This window comes from Neomonachus schauinslandi, chromosome 16, assembly GCF_002201575.2.
Source record: "Neomonachus schauinslandi chromosome 16, ASM220157v2, whole genome shotgun sequence".
Classification (NCBI taxonomy): Eukaryota; Metazoa; Chordata; class Mammalia; order Carnivora; family Phocidae; genus Neomonachus; species Neomonachus schauinslandi.
In genome coordinates, this window is record NC_058418.1 from 11,546,704 (window position 1) to 11,567,360 (window position 20,657).

The 20,657-nt window shown below is 53.3% G+C and overlaps 1 protein-coding gene across 2 annotated transcripts in view; it reads right to left on the minus strand.

The window, feature by feature from the left end:
• Nucleotides 1-387: 387 nt before the first annotated feature.
• The window catches only part of GRIK5 (glutamate ionotropic receptor kainate type subunit 5), a 54,007-nt gene continuing 33,737 nt past the window's right edge, over nt 388-20,657 (minus strand). Inside the window, exons 14-20 of one of the 2 annotated variants that reach the window (XM_021692259.1) lie at nt 20,426-20,535; nt 19,768-19,941; nt 8,630-8,795; nt 7,126-7,351; nt 5,155-5,283; nt 4,938-5,059; nt 388-1,394 (exon numbers count right to left, since the gene is read on the minus strand). In XM_021692259.1, coding sequence (XP_021547934.1) covers nt 966-1,394; nt 4,938-5,059; nt 5,155-5,283; nt 7,126-7,351; nt 8,630-8,795; nt 19,768-19,941; nt 20,426-20,535 — 1,356 coding nt within the window. In that variant the 3' untranslated portion in view covers nt 388-965. The remainder of the gene's footprint in view (nt 1,395-4,937; nt 5,060-5,154; nt 5,284-7,125; nt 7,352-8,629; nt 8,796-19,767; nt 19,942-20,425; nt 20,536-20,657) is intronic. The other variant, XM_021692260.1, reaches the window with a different exon arrangement.

The following is a 20,657-nucleotide window of genomic DNA, read 5'->3' on the forward strand; positions in this document are numbered from 1 at the left end:
CCAAATCACCCTGGCCCCCGCACACACTTGTCACGGTGTGGCCGCCCCAGGCACCGCCACACTGAGCAGTTCACTCACCCTCCCTTCCCCCCAACCCCATCTGGTTTCTGTCTTTCTGTGTCTCTGTTCCCTGGTGTCTCCGCCTCTCCAGATCCCTGCATCTTTCTCCATCTGTCTCAGGGTCTCTGTCACAGCCTCCCTCTGTCCTGAGAGAAGGTCAGTGAGAGGGGCCAGCTGCCAGGGCCTGGGCTGACCTGCTGCCTGAGGGCAGGGCCCAAGGTGGAGAGAGTCCAGGAGTGACCATCCTGCGTGTGGTTCTCAGCAGACTCTCTGGGGAGCCCAAGCCTTTAATGCCCTCACACCCCCAGGAAATGAGACCCAGCTATCCCCAGTTTTGGGGTTTTGTTCTTTTTTTTATTCCAACAGGGACTGGGGTGTGGCAGGGGGGAGGGATGGGGGCCCAACTGACCTCCTCCCTGGGGGGGTCTCATAGAAATTCCGAGGTTTCTCCCCAAAAAAAAGAGAGAAAGAGAAGAGTTGAGGGGCGCCAGGGGACACCCATCTGCCCAGAAGCCCTCCCCTCCTCCAGAAGTGGGGAGGGCTGTGTCAAGTCTTGGGGAGCCTCAGCAGTCCCAGGATGGGCTCTCCTCGCGGACTGCTTTCCGCTTCTGGAACGGCACCCGCAGTCCCCGGCCCCCTGAAGTCCTCGGTTCCTGCGCTCATGTCCGCAGTCGGGGGCGGAGTGCAGGGTCCGCGGCACCCTCTGATGAGTCCACTAGGGGGCGCAGGCAGGCTCCGGAGCCGGGCCTCGGACTTCATCGTGAGCCGAAGGCAAAATTGTGGCGTCCGGCGCACCAGGGGCACAAGTCCCGTCCCTTGTCCACTGGGGAAGCGGGGGCGGCCCGGGCCTGGGGCGGACCCCGTCCCTGCGATCAGTCCGGCCGCCAGCCCGGCTCCGCCCGTGGTCACTCGTGCTCGGCCAGCTCGCGGGGGCCCGCGGGGCCGGGCCGCGGCCGGGGCGGACTGGTGGCTTCGGCGGGGGCGCCCAGGCCACGCGGGGGCGCGCCGGCCCCGGACGCCCGCAGCGCCTGGATGCGCCGGCACTCCTGGCAGACGCGCACGTGGGTGCAGGGCGTGGGGACGGAGGGCCGGGCCCCGCCGGGCGGCCCCGGGTCGTCCAGGAGGCGCTGGGGGCCCCCGTGCGCGCCGCCCGAATCCCCGCCCGCGCCGGCCGAGTAGAGCTTGCCGTTGCTGAGGCGCATCTCGCGGACAGCGCGCAGCGACAGCAGGGCCCGACTCGGGCCGCCCGGGCGCCGGCGCCGGCGGGAACGCGACGTCTTGCGACAAGACACGGCGTGCCGCAGCTCCTGCAGCATCTCCTGGCACACCGACACCTGTGGGCGGCGCAGGGCGGGGCGCGGTGGTCACCAGCCGACCCGCGAGGAGAGCGCCCTCCTCGCCGCCGCCTCCTCGCCCGGCTTCTGCGTCTTCTCTCCCCTCCCGGCCTCCCCCAGCTCCACTCCTCCTCTCCGTTCCTCTCTCAGCCTCTGCTCTTCCCGGGCTCTGCCTGTCTCACCTCTCCGCCTCGCCTCTCCACTCCTCCGTCTCTCCGCTTCCGTTCTCCGGGGGTTTTCCCCGAGTCCGCCCTCACCTCCTATCTGGGCTCCTCTCTTTCCCTTTCTTGTCACTCCCCAGTCTCACTACCTCCTGCTTGACTTCCATCTTCTGCCTCTCATTCATGCTACCATGATTGCAAGACATTTACTGAGCGCCTGCTGTATGCAGAGAACAAAACAGACGGAAGTCTCTGCCCTCATGGAAGTTGATTTCCAGCATGCAGAGACAAAAATAAATAAATAACAAAGCTGTAAATGTAGGTAGCAGGTTAGCTGGTGATGAGTGCTTTGGCGAAAAGTAAAATCGGGAAGAGAGGTGGGGTGATGCTGCATCTAGAGTAGAGACGTCAGGGAACACTCATGGCAAAGAAGAGCTTCGGGTGGCTCAGTTGGTTAAGCGACTGCCTTTGGCTCAGGTCATGATCCTGGAGTCCCGGGATCGAGTCCCGCATCGGGCTCCCTGCTCAGCGGGGGGTCTGCTTCTCCCTCTGACCCTTCCCCCCTCATGCTCTCTCTCTCATTCTCTCTCTCTCTCTCTCAAATAAATAAATTAAAAAAATCTTTAAAAAAAAAAAAAAAAAGAAGAGCTTCAGTGAGACTGAAAGGCAGTGCTGGGTGAGCCCTGGAGCCTGGGAGGAGAGCAGGCAGATGCCTGAGCCGGAGAGAGGTGCTGGGGGGCGGGGGGAACCACCAGCAGGGCAGGGGGGCTGGAATGGGGGATGCAGGGGACAGAGGGAGAGGGAGAAGAGGAGGTCAGAGGAGCAATGGGGCCCCAAGACTGCTGTAAGGCTTTGGCTTTTATTCCCAGTCAGGTGGGGGGCACTGGGGAGCTTTGAGGACTGCGGTACTTCCACTGTGTTGAGAACAGACTAGGGAGGCCAAGGGCAAGCCTAGTGGCAGCGGCCAAGCAGGTGAGAAGGGGCTGGATTCTGGGTATGTTTCAAAGGTGGAGCCAACAGGACTGGCTGAGAGCAAGGGGAGTGTGAAGGGTAATCCCACCTTGGCCTGAGCAAGCGTAATGATGGCGGTGTCTGGTGCGTGGGCAGGAGTTCTGCATTGGCCACGTGATGTTCCGTGGGTTATCTGTCAGACATCCACGGGGAGGTGTGGAGTATAGGGCTGAGTGTACAAAGCCTGGGTCTGGGGAGAGGTCCCTGTGAGGGCGGCGCCTGGGGGGGTTAAGGCAGACGGCCTCCAGGATCCTGCCATCCAGTGTTCCCGCCCCCCTGTAGTCCCCTCTGCCTTTGTATCAGGGCTGCTGTGTGACCCTCAGAATACAGCTAGTCAGCTAACTAGTCAGCTGATGTTTTGGCCTCTGCTGGGTTTGCCCTTGGGTCACTCGCTCTGGGGGAAGTCAGCTGCCACAGTGTGAGGACACCCAAGCAGCCCTATGGAGAAGGTCCCCGTGTGAGAGCCGGAGGCCTCCTGTCAACTGCCAGGGGAGTGTGTGTTCCTCCTGTTCTTTACTCTACCTCAGGATGTTCTGACATCTTAAGAATCTTGCTGGCCAGGGAGAGACTGGCCCTCCCAGAGCTAGATAATTCTTAGGGAGAGCAAAGGGCTGGGAGCCCACCTTTCATATGCAAACCAGCCAATCCCAATACCTGCCCCCCCCCTTAACCTAAACTCTCACACCCAGCTGCCCTAAATCACCCAGGACCAGGTCCACACCACTAGAGACCACCCCTCTAGTCCAGAGCCCATCAACATTATCCACACTGGCCAATTCTGAGCTGCTTTCCCTGCCAGCCCTGCCTTTCATGCAGAAACCCCAGTGAGGTCCAAGGCCCAGGCTTTCCCCCAGCTCCAGCTCCCGATGCTTCCAGTGCTTCCCCTGCGGCCCGGTGCTGTGTGGCATGACCCCTCCTGGGAAGCGTAAGTGATACAAATCTCCTTTCAATAGCACTGGCCTCTCCGTGTCATCACTTAGTCACCATAAATCAGAATCCTGCAAGTACATCTGGAGGCGGCACGCCACCTTGGAAGCAGACCCTCTGGCCCCAGGCAAGCCTTTGGCCAATGGCATGACCGTGACCTCCCTAGAGACCCTGGCAGCCAGAACCACCCAGCTAAGCTGTTCCCAGATTCTTACCCGTAGAAACTGTAAACTGACGTAAGTGTGCTGCTTGAAGCTGCTAAATTTTAGGGTGTTAAATGTAATAAATAATACAGGTCCTATACAGCATATTGGCGGCCTCACAAACCATTTGGCTGGATGGGATCACCAAGGGGCTGGAGAAAGCCAGAGAAGAGTCCAGGAAGGAGCCCGAGAGCCCCTTGACAAAGGACTGGCCGCAGAGGAAGGAGAAAAGTGAGGCGTGAGCCCTGAAGAGAGGGTTTTGAGAACAGTGATCAGCTGTGCTGAAGCCTACTGCCACCTCACATATGGTGAGGCCTGAAACCCGGGCAGTCTGGGCCGTGGGTCTCTGGGGAAGAGTGGCTTCAGTGCGGGGGTGGGGACGACAGCTGGATGGGCGTGTGTTCAAGAGTGAATGCAGAGGGGGAACTGAAGCAGCAGGGAGACATACTCTTTCCAGGTTGTAAGGTTAGGGGAGAAGTGGGGTGGTGTCTGGGAGGAGAAGCAGGGTCAAGAGAAAATTCTGGAAGATGGGGGAGATGACAGCACGTTTGTATGCGGACAGCCCTGATCCAATAGAGAAGAGGAAACTGCCGATGGGGGGAGGGTGCAGAGAACCTGGGGGGAGGGTGCAGAGAACCGCGGAGGCGGAGGGACGTCCTTGGGAGGGCAGGAAAGGAGATGGAGGCACAGGGGAGGGCACCTCAGCTGGGAGTAACTGACCGGGTTGTGGAGGGGTCTGCATGCTCCCCTCAGACTCCTCTAGGTGGAAGCAAGGTTATCAGCCCAGGTGAGGAGGGGGAGGGGCTGGGGCGTGGGGGGAGGGGAGGTGGAGCACACAGGGCCAGAGTGGGGCTGGGAATGGAGGAGTGTCACTGGGCAGCAACTGAGACCAGCCTGTCGTCTTCCAGCCCCACCCACCTCTCATTTCTCCTTGCTTCACCCCCTGCCCCTCCCCCCATCCTCTCTCCTCCTTTCCCCTTCATCCTCACCTCTGTCCCTGCTGCTTTCCCTCCTCTGGCCTTCCTCACACTTGGCTCCCCTCTCCCTTCTGTCTGCACCCACCTCTTCTTGAACCCCCTCTGGTTCCACCCCGGGGGGTCTCTCAGGTCCTGTCCCCTCCCCGCTCCCAGCTCCTCGCTGCCTCTGACATTCCTCCAGGAAGGCTACCGAGGCCACAACCTCCATGTCCCTCCGCCACGGGCACCCCACTTCTCCCCCACCCCCTTCGCCAACCCCCTCACCTCTTCGGACTCTGCCGACCTCCGCGTGGACCATATGAATTCCATGACCGCCACGAAGACAGCAATGATGAGGCCACAGATGAGCACGACAAAAATGCCACCAATGTTCTCCATGCCCAAACCTGGGGGTGCAGGGGGAAAGCCACGGGTTCGGGGCTGTGTGGACACGGGGGCTGCAGGGGGCTTTGGGAATGGTGCAGTGTGCAGGGCAGCTGACCTTTAGCGCGATGATCCTCTTCCTTGGGGCACCGGCCCCCCTCCCACCACTTGCGCTTCAGGATCTCCAGCCGGTTGTTCTCCTGAAGCTGCAGGATGGCCAAGGTGATCTCATCCCGGAATGGGGAGCCTGGACCAGACACACAAGGGGGTGGACTGGCCATTGGAGTCCTGGAGAGCTGCCCACCCAAACTCCCACCGTGCCCTCAGCACGGCGCTTCCTCCTGCCTCCACCACACCCCCAGGTCCTCTGTCCACCTTCGAGTCTGACCACTGCTTGCCTTGACCTCCCCTGCGACCGCCCTGGGCCAAGCCCCCACTACACCGCATGTCACATTTGTCACAGTCCCCTCCCTGCAGCTCTCCTCACCCCCCACCCAGGCTCTTCTTAACACAGCAGCCAGAGGGACAACTTCAGAAACAGAGTTCTAGATCTCGTCTCTCTCGTGCTCAAAATTCTCCAGTGGCTTCCCGATGCAGAGAGAACCCGGTCCTTCCCTCAACCTAGAGATCCTGTGTTCACTCGCCCCACCACCTGGGGCTCCTGCTGCCCCAGCTGCTCACAGCTCTGACCACACCAGCCTCCGGGCTGTTCCTCGAGTCCTCCAGACACAATCCCACCTTAGGACTTCTGCCTGGAATGTTCCTTCCCTCATGTCACTCAGGGCTCTACTCACATGGTACCTCAAGGGGTCTCCTCTGATCAACTTCCCTTAAAATGGCACCAAGCACCCCCCCCCATCAGTCTCGTCCCCTGAATTTACTTCAGAGCAGTTGTGACCACCTGGTATCACTTTATAAAGCCCCGCGTGTTTATTGTCTACCTACTGTCTGTGCCCCTCGTGGAAGGCAGCAGGCTGGGGGCTCGGCGGCTCCCTGCTGTGGGATCCCAGCATGTAGCACTGTGCCTGGCACGCAGTGGGGCATCCGACAGTCTGCTCAGTTAATGAATCTCCTCTGCGTGGCCTCAACCCCGGACCCCTCTCTCCTCCCTACCCTCGGATCCTCACCTTAAACCACCCTTAGGTCCCAAACACCCCACACATGTCCTATCCCAGCCTCATTTCTTCATTTGCTATGACACTTCTTAAGCACCGGCCAGGGGCCAGGAACCAGGGACATGGGCGAGTGGAGGCATTAGTATTTATCAGGCACCCACTATGTGCCAGATCCTTGGTTTACAGACATTAATTCAAGTCCCTCCTGATCCTGGCTATTACCAGGTGTTACCACCCCCATCCTCTGGATGAGGCAGGTGGCATTCTTGCCTAAGGTCATGCACAGAGTCAGGGAGGGAGCTGGGATGTGAATCCAGGTCAGTGTGACTCCAGAGCCTGCACCCCAAAGGGGTTACATTACTTCCCTGGCCCAGCACTGAGATAAGCACAAAACTGCTAAGATTTGAGGTAATTTGTTACACAGTAACAGATAACACAGCAGTCAGCAGCAGAGAGATGGATTTATAAGCCACGATGTCAAGATTTGGTGATAAAATTGGTGGGTTTCCAGCACTGGGCCCGGAAAAGCATGTCCAAGTCTCCCTGGCAGATCCATCCATTCCTCCCTCAGACCTCCCTGCCTCCGTCCATCATCCATATTCTCAGCACTGCGCTGAGCCAGGCTGTGGGTGCCATGCAGAGAACGTGAGGCACATCAAACCAGGTCTTCACCCTCAAGGAGTCCTCAGGCCAAAGGGGAAGGTGGCAAGTGTCACGGCCCATAAGTACTGGGTTGTACCCAGTCTCCCTGGGTTCTCCCAGCGGCCATGCAGGGCCGGAACTGACTGCCGCTAGACCCGTGTTTGCAGGTCGAGTGTGGAGGTTCAGGATGGGGTCATGCAGCCAGGAGGCCACGCATGACATGCAAGACATACCCAGCCTGCCTCCGGCAGGACCTGGCCCGGTCCCTGGCCGGCCCATGTGGCCTGGTTCTGGCTGCCCCCTCTGCACCCCCCGGCCCCACCACTCCATACCCAGTGGCATGCCAATGCCGTAGCCCTTGGTGTCGAGGAGGCCCCCGATCTGGGTGAGGTTGCAGTTGAGACGCCGGTGGTACTCGTTCATGGTGGACTCGAGCAGGAAGGCGTAGCGCGAGTTGAGAACACGGGCTATGCCTTCTTCCGTGCTCTTGACAAACACACTGGGTTGCTTTGACTGCATGTAGTTCCACATACGCTGGTATGTCTGGTACCGCGAATTCTGGCCAGAGGGGGCACAAGGGGAAATCAGGTGAGGGTCTTTCTCCTCAGCCCTGTCCCCTGCCCTCCAGGAAGTTTCTCTCAACCAGAGAACGAGTGAGGAGACCAGAGGGAGACAGAAAGAGCCAAACGCAGAGAGGGACGAGACAGACAGACTGCTCAAGGCCAGGTCCAAGGCATCCACACGCCCACCAGCCCAGCGAGGACCCTGAGGACCAAAGGCTTGGGAAGAAGGGGCCACGGCGGTCTATTCTCCAGCCTGTCCTCTCTTCCACCCGTGGGCCTGGCTTGGCCTGACACCCAGCCCTGTCTTCCCAGCATTCCCAGGCCTTATACGCAGAAGCTCAACCCCAAATTTACCCAGGGCCCAGTCTGAGTCAGGGAGACCTGCGTCCATGTCAAATAGGACAGTTTACTTCCTTCAAGCCCTGCAGGAACCTTCTGGGGAATGCCTCTACAAGCCTTGAGGGGGAGGCATGTGGAGGCCAGGCTCGGGATGACCACCCCCTGCCACTGCTCCTGACATCCCCTACCCTCCTTCTTTGATCTGAGGTCCAGACACTGCTCTCCCTACGTGCCCCATAGGCCCCTCCCCAGGGCTCAGCAATCTCCCAAACCTACTTCTCTGGTCTCCCAGCTGCGAACCAGCCCCGTGACCCACCTGGGAGGCCTGGGAATTCACCCCTCCTCTCCTTCGTGCTTCAGCCAGTGGCCCCCTCCCAGCCCCAGCCTCCCTCAGACCATTAGTCTACCCCCACCTGCCCCAGAGGGAACTTCCAGCTCTAAATGGGTCACCCCAGCTCAGTGACCATTTCCACCTCCCCACTTACAGGTTCTAGTCTCAGCCCTATCCTGGCATTCGGGACCTCTGCTGTCATGGAGTCACCCAAACCTCCTTGCCAGGCTTGTTTTCCTTTTGATTCCTTCCCACTGCCCCCTAATACACAGGGACAGGCTCCTTTCACCTTGAAGGGCCTTGCCCTCCTCTCTGCTGGCCCATTCTCCCAGGTCTGACTGACACTTCCAGCAGCTTCCATGACTCCTATTTGGCCTGTCTAGCACTGATACGACACCAGATCCTACATCTGTTCCCTTCTATTCCCTGGGTGAGAGTCCACTTTCCCCAGCCAGACAGCAACACTCCCGGTGAGTGTCTTCTGCTCCCCAGCCTCCCTGTTGCCACCATCAATCCCTCTTAGCCAGGAGGCCCTGCCCAGCCCCACCCTGGGCGGCTACACGTGGTGGGGGTACCAAGCCCAGGCAAGGTCAAAGGCCCCACCTGAAAGAAGGTCATGGTGGAGCCAGCATGGATGGTCCCGTACTCAATGTTGGTCTGGTCGGCCAGGTCATCGGCTGACTCCACGGGCACCTCCATGCGCTGTACAGTGAGGAAGGCAGCCAGGTTGGCCGTGTAGGAGGAGATGATGATCAAGGTGAAGGCCCACCTGATGGGTAGAAAGAGTGAGCCACGGTTGGGAGCCACGCCTGCCACCCTCCCACTGTGGCCGTGCACCCTGTTGGTGGTGCCCCTCTCAATGACCTTGGCATCTAGGAGGCTCAGCGACTGCTGACTCGTGAGAAGGCTGGAAGCACAGATGCTGGGGCCAGACTCTCTGGGTTTAATATTGCTTCCAGAGACTTCCACTTCCAGAAATCAGAGAATAAGGTATCCTGAAAATACCCTCCCACCGTGAACAACTAGAAAACTGGACAGAATATAGAAAACTATTTAAAGACACAGGACAATAGGCATCACAGGGCTATAATCCCTGAGGGGAAAAAAAAAAAAGCAATGAAGTGAGACGTATCATTGCCCAGGCTGTCTGGCTAAATGTAATTTATAGACTGCGGTGCCAAGGAAGGGAAACCCAGTCTGGCCATCTCACTGAGTTGCAGAGGTGGAGATCAGAGAGGCCCACATGGCTAGAATCTGTGGAACAGAGAATCCAAGAAGAGGGAGCTGCACAGAGAGAGAGGGTTCCAGAAATCTGCACAGAGTCCCCTTGAATCTTTGGCTGAATATAGATCTGGGTATGCACAGGGTGAAACTCCAAGAGACCAGAGAAGAACTGCTTTCAAAGACAACAACTTGGGGCACCTGGGTGGCTTAGTCAGCTAAGCATCTATCTTCAGTTCAGGTCATGATACCAGGGTCCTGGGATCAAGTCCCGCATCGGGCTCCCTGCTTAGTGGGGAGCCTGCTTGTGCTCTCTCTCTCTCTCTGTCAAATAAATAAATAAAATCTTAAAAAAAAAAAAAAAAACAAAGACAAAAATTCCCAGGGTTCACATAGGGCTGGGAATCTTCTGAGCTCTCTCCAGCCAGAGTAGTGAAATCTCACTGAATATGTGAGACATTCAGCAAAGACCCCAAAGGACAACACATTAGAGTTAAGTCAGCCCTAGAATAAAGGCCACTCCAGACCTGCCCTCAAAGAGCTGGAAAACAGTCCTGGAAAGGATCAAAATTATCCACAAGAAACTTAACTGCCTGCCAGAGAAAGTACGAGACTCTTTAAAATAATACATTCAGCAAGTTGGTACAGCCACTTTGGAAAACAGTGTGGAGGTTCCTCAAAAATTTAAAAATAGAGCTACCCTATGACCCAGCAATTGCACTACTGGGTATTTACCCCAAAGACACAGATGTAGTGAAAAGAAGGGCCACATGCACCCCAATGTTCATAGCAGCAATGTCCGCAATAGCCAAACTGTGGAAAGAGCCGAGATGCCCTTCAACAGATGAATGGATAAAGAAGATGTGGTCCATATATACAATGGAATATTACTCAGCCATCAGAAAAGATGAATACCCAACTTTTACATCAACATGGATGGGACTGGAGGAGATTATGCTAAGTGAAATAAGTCAAGCAGAGAAAGTCAATTATCATATGGTTTCACTTATATGTGGAACATAAGGAATAACATGGAGGACATTAGGAGAAGGAAGGGAAAAATGAGCAGAGGGGGGAATTGGAGGGAGAGATGAACCTTGAGAGACTATGGACCTGAGAAACAAACAGAGGGCTCTAGAGGGGAGGGAGGTGGGGGGATGGGTTAGCCTGGTGATGGGTATTAAAGAGGGCATGTACTTCATGGAGCACTGGGTGTTATACGCAAACAATGAATCATGGAACACTACATCAAAAACTAATGATGTATTGTATGGTGACTAACATAACATAATAAAATTTAAAAAAAAATAAAGTAATACATTCAACAATGTAAACAATGTAAACTTCACAATGTCTGTCATCCAATAAAAAATTACCAGATATTGGGCGCCTGGGTGGCGCAGTTGGTTAAGCGTCTGACTCTTGGTTTCAGCTCAGGTCTGATCTCAGGGTTGTGAGATCATGCCTCACATCAGGCTCTGTGCTCACCTGGGAGTCTGCTAAAGTTTCCTCTCCCTCTCCCTCTGCCCCTCCTCCCTCCTCGTGCACTCTCTCAAATAAATAAGTCTTAAAAAAAAAAAAAAAGGGTGCAGGAAACTGTGAGAGAAAAATCATTCAATTGAAACAGACCCAGAATTGGCAGAATGATGGAATTAGCAGATGAGGGTATTAAATAGCTATTATAGATATATTCAGAATTCTCAAGGATATAAAGAAAAACTGGAATGCAATTAGAGAGAAATATAAAAAAGGAGCAAATAGAACATCTAGAGATTAAATATACGACATCTGAGTGGGGAATTTCACTGGAAGGGATTACATAGATCAGAAACTGCAGCAGAAAAGAACAGAGAATTGGAAGACAGCAATAGAATCTATCCAAATTGAAGCCAGAGAAGGGAAAAAGTGACTGAAAATGAGCACAAAGCCTGAGTGGCCTGAGGAATAATATCAAGTGTCCTTTACCTATGTGATTGGAGTCCCGTAAGGAGAGAAAAGGAAGGGGATAACAGAAAAAAGTATTTTACTTGAAGAAGTAACGGTCAAAACTTTCTCAAATCTGATAAAAATTAGAAACACGCTGATCTAAGAAGCTCAATAAAACCAAAGTAGGATAAACACACATACACAGAAAACACACCAAGTCACATTATAATCAATCACTGAAAACCAGTGATAAAGAGTATCTTTTTTTTTTTCTTTTTTAGAGAGAGAGTACATGAGCTGGGGGGGGTGGGCAGAGGGAGAGGAAGAATATTAAGCAGGCTCTGTGCTCAGTGTGGAGCCTGATGCAGGGCAATCCCACAACTTGAGATCATGACCTGAGCCAAAATCAAGAGTTAGATGCTTAACCGACTGAGCCACCCAGGGGCCCCTAAAGAATATCTTAAAAGCATCCAGAACTCTTTCTTTCTCTCTCAAATAAATACATAAATCTTAAAAAAAAAAAGTATACAATGGGCGCCTGGGTGGCACCATCTGGTAAGCATCCGACTTGGTTTTGGCTCAAGTCGTGATCTCAGGGTCATGAGATTGAGCCCCACATCAGGCTCCTCAAGTCTGCTTAAGATTCTCTTCTCCTTCTGCCCCTCCCTCCTGTGCTCTCTTGCTCTCTCTCTCCAATAAATCTTGAAGAAAAAAAAGTGGGGCACCTGAGTGGCTCAGTTGGTTAAGCATCTGTCTTCAGCTCAGGTCATAACCCCAGGGTCCTGGGATCGAACCCCGCATCGGGCTCCCTGTTCTGGGAGAAGCCTGCTTCTCCCTCTCCCTCTGCCTGCCACTCTCCCTGCTTGTGTGTACTCTCGCTCTCTGTCAAAAAATAAATAAAATCTTAAAAAAATAAAATAAAATAAAATAAAATATTTAAAATAGCAGCCAGAAGCGCCTGGGTGGCTCAGTCGTTAAGCGTCTGCCTTCGGCTCAGGTCACGATCCCAGAGTCCTGGGATCGAGCCCCGCATCAGGCTCCCCGCTCGGCAGGAAGCCTGCTTCTCCCTCTGCCACTCCCCCTGCTTGTGTTCCCTCTCTCGCTGTGTCTCTCTCTTCAAATAAATAAATAAAATCTTAAAAAAAAAAAAAAATAAAGTAAAGTAGTAGCCAAAGGGCAGGGAACATACATGAAGGATCAAAATAAGAGTGACAACAGACTTCTTGTCAGAGAGTCAGGAGACCATGCAACAATGTGCTGAAAGGGAAAAACAACCTGTCAATCTTGTATTAAATATCCATCAAAAAGATCCTCCAAAAAAGAAAACACACTAACAAGTTTTTCGTACAAACAAAAGCTGGGAGAATTAATTGCCAACAGATCTGCACTTCAAGAAATATTATGGGGGGTGGGCAGTGCCTGGCTTGCTCAGTTGGAGGAGCGTGTGACTCTCAATCTTGGATTGTGGGTTCTAGCCTCACATTGTGTGTGGAGATTACTTAAAAATAAAATCTCTTTTAAAAAATGAAAGAAATGTTATGGGAAGTTCTTCAGGCAAAAGGCAAATAATACTAAATGGAAATTTGGATGCACACAAAGCCATGAAGAACACCAGAAATAGCGGAAGTGTGGGTAAATATAAAAGATATATTCCTCATTTAAAAAATCTCTTTACATTTTGAAAAAAAGATTTTGTTTTTAAGTAACCTCTACACCCAATGTGGGGCTCAAACTCACAACCCTGAGATCAAGAGTTGCATGCTTCACTGACTGAGCCAGTCAGGCACCCCTAAAAAAAATCTCTTTTAAAAAATCTCTTTTAAAAGACGTTTATTGTGATGGGGCGCCTGGGTGGCTCCGTCGGTTAAGCATCTGCCTTCGGCTCAGGTCATGATCTCAGGGTCCTGAGATCAAGCCCCACATTGGGCTCCCTGCTCAGTGGGGATTTTGCTTCTCCCTCTCCTTCTACCCCTCCACTCGTGCTCTGTCTCTCTCTCTCAAATAAATAAATAAAATCTTAAAAAAAATAAAAATTAAAGACATTTACTGTTTAAGCAAACACACACACACATATAAACCTCATGTCGTGGAGTTTGAAAGATAAATAGAAGTAATACGTATGATAAGAGTAGCTCAAAGGATGGGAGAGGTGGAATACTGCTGTAAGGATTGTCATCCTTTTTTTTTTTTAAAGATTTTATTTATTTGACAGAGAGAGACACAGAGAAAGAGGGAACACAAGCAGGGGGAGTGGGAGAGGGAGAAGCAGGCCTCCCGCCGAGCAGGGAGCCCTACGTGGGGCTCGATCCCAGGACCCTGGGATCACGACCCGAGCCGAAGGCAGACGCTTAATGACTGAGCCACCCAGGCGCCCCAAGGATCTTCATCTTATGTGAAGTGGTAGAATGTTACTTCAAAGTATTTTGTAACAATTAAAGATGCATATTGTAAACCCAGAGAAAGCAACTACTGAAAAAAAATTTTTAAAGTATGCTTAATAAGTCAATAGTGGACATGAAACAGAATCCTAAAAATCTCAGTAAGTCCAAAAGAAAGTAGGAAAAGAGGGAAAAGGGAGCCAAAAGAGATGGGACAAATTAAAAACAAGTAACAAGTTGACACATTTAAACCCAATCATAACAGTAACTGCATTAAATGTAAATGATCTCAACCAGGGGTTGGCAAACGATGGCCCACAGGCCAAATCTGTCTTGCTGTCTCTTTTTGCACAGCCCACAGGCTAACAATGGTTTTCACATTTTTAAAGATTTTTTTTTTTATTTGAGAGAGAGAGAATGAGAGACAGAGAGCACGAGAGGGAGGAGGGTCAGAGGGAGAAGCAGACTGCCTGCCGAGCAGGGAGCCCGATGCGGGACTCGATCCCGGGACTCCAGGATCATGACCTGAGCCGAAGGCAGTCGCTTAACCAACTGAGCCACCCAGGCGCCCGGTTTTCACATTTTTAAACGTTCAAAAAGAAATTGAAAGAAGAACAATACTTCATGACATATGACATATAAAATTCAAATTTTGGTATCAGTGTCCGTAAATAAAGTTTTATTGGAACACAGCCACACTCATTCATGTATGTATCATCTCTGGCTGCTGAGTACGGGCAGAGCTGAGTAGTTGTGACAGAGACTGGGTGGCCAGCAGAGCCTAAAATATTTACTATCCAGCCCAATATCGAAAAAGTTTGCCAACCCCTGCTCCAAGGCCTAAGTCTATGCTGCCTATAAGAAACCCACTTTAAGGGCCCCTGGGTGGCTCAGTTGGTTAAGCGACTGCCTTCGGCTCAGGTCATGATCCTGGAGTCCCGGGATCGAGTTCCGCATCGGGCTCCCTGCTCGGCAGGGAGTCTGCTTCTCCCTCTGACCCTACCCTCTCTTGTTCCCTCTCTCAAATAAATAAAATTAAAAAAAAAAAAAAGAAGAAACCCATTTTAAATATAATGATCCAGGTAGGTCAGAAGCGAAGGGTCAGGAAAAGATATGCTATACCAACACTAAGCATAAGAAAGCTGGGGTGGCTTGGGGTGCCTGGGTGGCTCCATCAGTTAAGCATCTGCCTTCAGCTCAGGTCATGATCCTGGGGTCCTGGGATTGAGCCCTGAGCAGGGAGCCTGCTTGAGATTCTCTCTCTGCCCCTCCCTTGACTCACACACACACACACTCTCGCTCTCTCTCTAAAATAAATAAATCTGAAAGCAAGCAAGCAAGCAAGCAAGCTGCAGTGGCTAAATTAATATCAAATAAAGGTAACTTCAGAGCAGGCATGTTACCAGGAATAAAGAGAGGCATTATATAATGACAAAGGGATCAATTCATCAAGACAACATAACAATCCTAAACATTTATGCCCCTAATTACAGAGCTTCAAAATTCATGAAGCAAAAACTGTTAGAACTGAAAAGATTTCTCCACAATTACGGGTAGAGATTTCAACACCCCTCTCCCAATAATTGACAGAACAAGCAGACAGAAAATCAGTATGGACAGAGAAGCCTGGAATAACACCATCAACCTCCTGGCCTTAATTGCCATTTATAACACACCGCACCCACCAACAGCACAGTGAGCATTTACCAGGACAGACCATACCAGAGCCATAAAACAAGTCTCCATAAATTTCGAAGGATGAAAATCCTACGGAGAATGTTCCGACCACAGTGGAACTAAACAAGAAATCAATAATAGAAAGATCTCTGGAAAATCCCCAAATCCCGGCTCTCTCACTGCCTTGCTGTGTGACCTTGGACTCATCTGCGGCGCAAGTACAACGGCGGGCTGCCCCTCGCAGGGCGCTTGTAAGAGTGTGAGCCACAGCCGGCCCGGAATAAGAGCCTTACGAATGGATGTGCTCACTGTCTTGGGGACTTGGGAGAAGAGGCACCTGCTGACAGTGCCACGGAGCCCAAGAGCAGCCGCTTGTCTTACCCTGACCCTCTCTGTCCTCCTGCCTGGCAGGTGAGAGTGGCCAGGCTCCCTGCAGATAATATAGATCTGTGGGGCCTGAAGGCGGGGGGAAGCTGGGAGGGCCTCCCAGACCACCCCCTCCCCGGGTGGATCATCATGAAGACAGCAAGCAGCTAACCTTCGCTGAGTGCACATGCACAGCGCCGAGTTAGGCCCTGGGGTGGGGATGGAGTGGAGGGCAGAGGGATGAACAGACAAAACTATTCAGTGCCTGGTACACAGGCAGGTGCCACCTCGACCCAAAGGGTACAGCGTGGCTGACCGGTGGTGGTGACTGAGGGGGAGGGGGGCGGGTGAGGCCACTCACAGGGACAGAGCGGGGGGACACAGAAGGGGGGGTCTGTCTTGGAAGTAACGATGTATACTCTGTTTTGGACAAGTTGTTTTGGGGATGTCTGTTGGACACGCATGGGGAGGGTCTGGAGGTGAGGACTTGGTCAGTGTCAGTCTCGAAGCACAAGGGGAGCCCCCTGGGAGGTGTTTGAAGAAGACCCTTGGTTAGGCATGGGGCATCCTGCTGGCTCCTGGTGTCAGTGGATGGGGGCAGGTGTCCAGCAATGCAGCGCAGTCTAAACAACAGGGAAAATCCGGTGCATGACTCTCTGAGCCTAACTCCTTGGTACATAAAAACTAACAATGTTTTTGCATGGTTATAACAGAAACCGAAGTTTCTAGAAACGCATCTGTTATTCAGACTGAGGAACGACTGGATGTTGTGTTGGAAACTTTGCCAAGAACCCTTCACCGTTTGGAACTCAGGTCTCCAATGGCAGCTGTGCTCACAGTTTCTGAAACACCAGACCAAGACTCTTGGAGAAGTTGTATTAGGAAATCGCCACGCTCATGGTGATTTGTATTTGTACCAACACACTCATTTACCAACCATTTTAAAGTGTCAAGTCTCAGGTGTAGACACAATTCTTTTAAATGGTTTCACCTCTCCCCATTCCCGATGTACCTGTTATAAGTCGGTGCAGCTCTCTGACTCCTGCTTTCTGTCGTTCGAGATAGCCCCTCCCAAGTGTTGATGCATTGCTATCCTATTATTCTACCATAGATCACTTCCCTTTCTCTCCCTTGTATTGCAATCAGGGCATGTTACCGATTTGTTTTAAATCATGTGTAGGCAGGTGTGTAAGTAGATATATTATCCTTGAATTTCATCAGGGTGGGAAAGCAGATGTTAGAAAATATTTGTCGCAAAACATTTGTCGTAAAACAAAGGCGCTGGGTCTGCAGGCACTGACACATCACCCGTGTGGAGGGAGGAGCTCACGTGAGATATGGCAAAGGGCAGTCACCCCCTGGTGCAAGGAAACAGGGTCCAAAGAGGAAGGAGGGAACCAGAAGGCCACAAGAGCCTGGAAGCGAGGAGTTTCTAGAAGGAGGGTAGCTAAGTCCATGTATTGGACGCATCAGTAAAGGGGTCCCCAGTGACCCGGGTGGAGCCGGGGAGGGGGAGGAGGAGCCAGGCTAAGGACTAGATCTGAGGTTGCCAGGAGGACTCGGAGGACAGGACAACCTGAGGAGGAGTTGAGGACGATGGCAAAAGAGTGGCTGAAGGCACAGCCTAGGAGCCTACCTGAGGTGGACGGACCGGAAAGCCGGCAGGTTTCAGAGAGCAGGAAAAAGGGAGGTGCAAGGAGTATGAGAGTGGCCCGGCGGGGCAGGGGGCGGGGGGGAGAGGGCGGGGCTGCGGTCAGGCAGAACCTCAAAAGCATTGACCTGGAGGCGGGGCTGTCCTGAATGCTGCGGAGCCCTTGGGTCCAGCTATAGGAGGCTGTGGCCCCAATGGCCCCTGAAGACGAAGGGTCCAGGAGGCGGGTTCGGGCTCCACTGGCAGCCAAGTCCCCTAGGCTAGTGGCATTGGACTGCTGTGTCATCATGCTGGGGACCCAGTTAGAGACTAGGAAACATCTGTTGAGACCTCCACTGACCAAGTTACCAAGTGAACGCGTGGAAGGACTTAGGGTGGAGAAGAGAGTGAGCTTGGGGTCAAAGTCTCCAGTGGGGCAGGGGTGGGTGTGACTGGAGGCTGCCGGGGTGATGGTGATGAGTACAGGCAGAGAATACCCAGCAGGGGAAGGGGTCCCTGACGGAGGAGCAGAAGGGACGGTCTGCAGAGAGGAGGTCACCCGTCCACCACCTGACCTGAGGACTCGGCCAGATTTGTCACAGTGGGGCCACGTGCCTCCGTAGACTGTCTGGAATGCTCCTCCATCTCCTGGGCCTGGACGCCTCTGTTTTAGCCTTTAGGGCTCAGCCTAGATGTCACCTCCTCAAGGAGGCTTCCCTGAGCACCCACATTCCCAACTGTCCTCTCCCACGTGCCCTGTTTGCTTTAATTGCAACTGGGGTATGTGGTAGGCAGAAGAAGGACCCCTGCCCCCAGAGATGTCTCCATCCGAAGCCCTGCAACTCATGAGTATGTCCCCTTACGGGGTAAAGGAGCCTTTGCAGATAAGATGAAGTTAAGGAATCTGAGATGGGGAGATTATCCCTGATTATCTGGGTGGGCCCAGTGGTATCACAAGGGTCCTTATAAGTGGAAGGAGGAGGTCAGAGCCAGAGAAAGCAGCCATTAGCCGAGGAATGCAGGTGGCTTCTAGATGCTAGAAAAGTCAGGCAAACAGATCCTCCCCTAGAGCCTCCAGAAGGAGCCAGCCCTGCCCCCACCTGGGCTTGAGCCCAGTGAGATTTCGGCTTTCTGACTTCCAGACCTGTAAGAGAATACATTTATGTTGCTTTAAGCCACTAAACCTGTCTTACTTGTTGCAGCAGCAATAGGAGACTAATACAAAGTACGTGACACTTGGAATGATGCCAGTCCCGAGATGTTAAAAAAAAATGTCATCAAGGGGCACCTGGGTGGCTCAGTCGTTAAGCGTCTGCCTTCGGCTCAGGTCACATGATCCCAGGGTCCTGGGATTGAGCCCTGCATCGGGCTCCCTGCTCGGCGGGAAGCCTGATTCTCCCTCTCCCCCTCCCCCTGCTTGTGTTCCCTCTCTCACTGTTTCTCTCTCTGTCAAATAAATAAAATCTTTAAAAAAAAAAATGTCATCTAGACTCAAAAGGTGCAAAGCCAGTGGACCAAGCAAATTGCCAACAACTTGCTCTATGGCAGTCAATCCCACTTAGTGGGCAGAGCAAAACCTGCCACCCACTCAACGTTAGTCTTGAATGAGTTTTGAATTAGACACTGTCTTTGGGCTTTATCTATTCTTGGGATCAAATAGGATGTTCCTGTATTTATCTGTTTAGCTGTTTCTGCTCGGCTTGTCTGCCTTTTGAGGCTGGATTCTTCACCTGAGTGCCTGGCACCAGGAGGGGCTCGAGAAGCTTCTGCTGCCTGGCTGTTGAGGCATGAATTCTCAGGGACAGGGACGAGGTGAGGAAGAAATGCTCTTCAGGAAGGGCCCAGGGAGCAGGGCAGGGATCGGGCAGTGCTAGAGCGAGTGGCCCGGGGGGTCCCTGGTCTCAGTGCTCTAATGCATGAACCCGGAGAATGCCGGCTCATCTGGCGCTACCGGAGCCCCCAAATTTTCAAGAAGGGTGAGAAATCTGGATTTATGAGTGAATTTGCCCAATTTTTAAATGCTGCTAATTCAAAATTCTAGAAAAGTGGTGGGCCAAACAGACATGAGTTGACGGTGTCTGCTCTCCGACATGTGGCTTCTTGGAGCTCGTTCCAGGGATAAAGTAAGCTCTGTCTGAGTTACTGGGGTCACCAGGGGACTTGAGGGAGCAGGTGCCCCTGGACAGTGAAGGCTGCCCCAGGTCTCCGTGACCGCCAGGGTGCATGCAAGCCAGGAACAGCCGTGCTTATGCCGTTCCAGTTACAATTCTCATGTCAGCAGAAGCACTTTTGCTGTATTCCCAGCTGAATCCTTACAACCTGAGACATGGGCATTTTTATCCCCATTTTTCAGGTGAGGAGACTGAGGCATGGAGAGGGGATGTGGCCTAGCCAAGGTCACACAGCTAGCAGGGGGCAGAGCTGGGCCTCAGCTCTCCCCACCCCATTCCCTGTCACACATCTGACGGAGGGGGACCAGAATCCACCCAGGCCTCAGAAGGGGCCCTCCCCACCCAGGGTGGGACAGACAGAAGGCCACTCACCAGACTCCACTGACGCAGCGCGTGGACAGCGCCCGGGGCATGATCTCCGAGCCCTGCTGCATGAAGCCCCCCACTGGGAACCAGAGGCTGTTGCCCAGCGTGTACTGGTTCTCCAGGATGTGGGGGCGCGCCCTCAGACACGGGTGGGGGTTATACCACTCATAGGGGCTCAGCCTGTGGAGAGACATGGGAGTGAGGGGAGGATAGAGCCGAGGTAGAGAGAAAAAGGGCAGACACGGGGGAAAGAGACAGAGACACCAGGATGAGAAGAGATGGGGGGCCAGTTAGGAAAAGGAGGGAAAAGAGAGACAGAGAGATGAACAGAAGAGACACACACAGAGAAGAGGTAGAAAGAAACACAGAGGCTGAGAGACACACATACAGATAGAAAGACACACAGAAAAGGCAGAAAGAGATGCACAGAGAGATACAGAGAGAGAAGCAGAGGAAGAGAGAGAGTGGGAAGGGGACAGGCCCAGAGAGAGAACCGCAGAGCAAGTCAGAGCCACAGGGTGAGACAGGGCACATAGACAGGGAGAGAGGGACATAGGAGGGCCCAGGAATCCGAGGCCCGGCGTGGAGGCCAGGACAGAATGTGCGGGACGGTCACAGATGCCCCAACCCATGCCTGTTCCTGGGCGGCAGGCAGTGGACTCACCTTGCGGCCAGGAACAAGACACAGCTGACAGCCAGGTAGGCGAGAAGCATGAAGAGCCACACAGCAGGGGAGAAGGGGTCCAGGAAGGAGAAGTAACCAGGCTTGCGACCCTGCGGGGAGAGGGCGTGAGGCCCGGAGCCACACTGACCTGCGTGCATCCCCAACCCCTGCCCCGCCAGGCGCCCACAAGCCCGAGTGGCCCATCGCGGTCCAGCCTGCAGCCTCTGCTTCC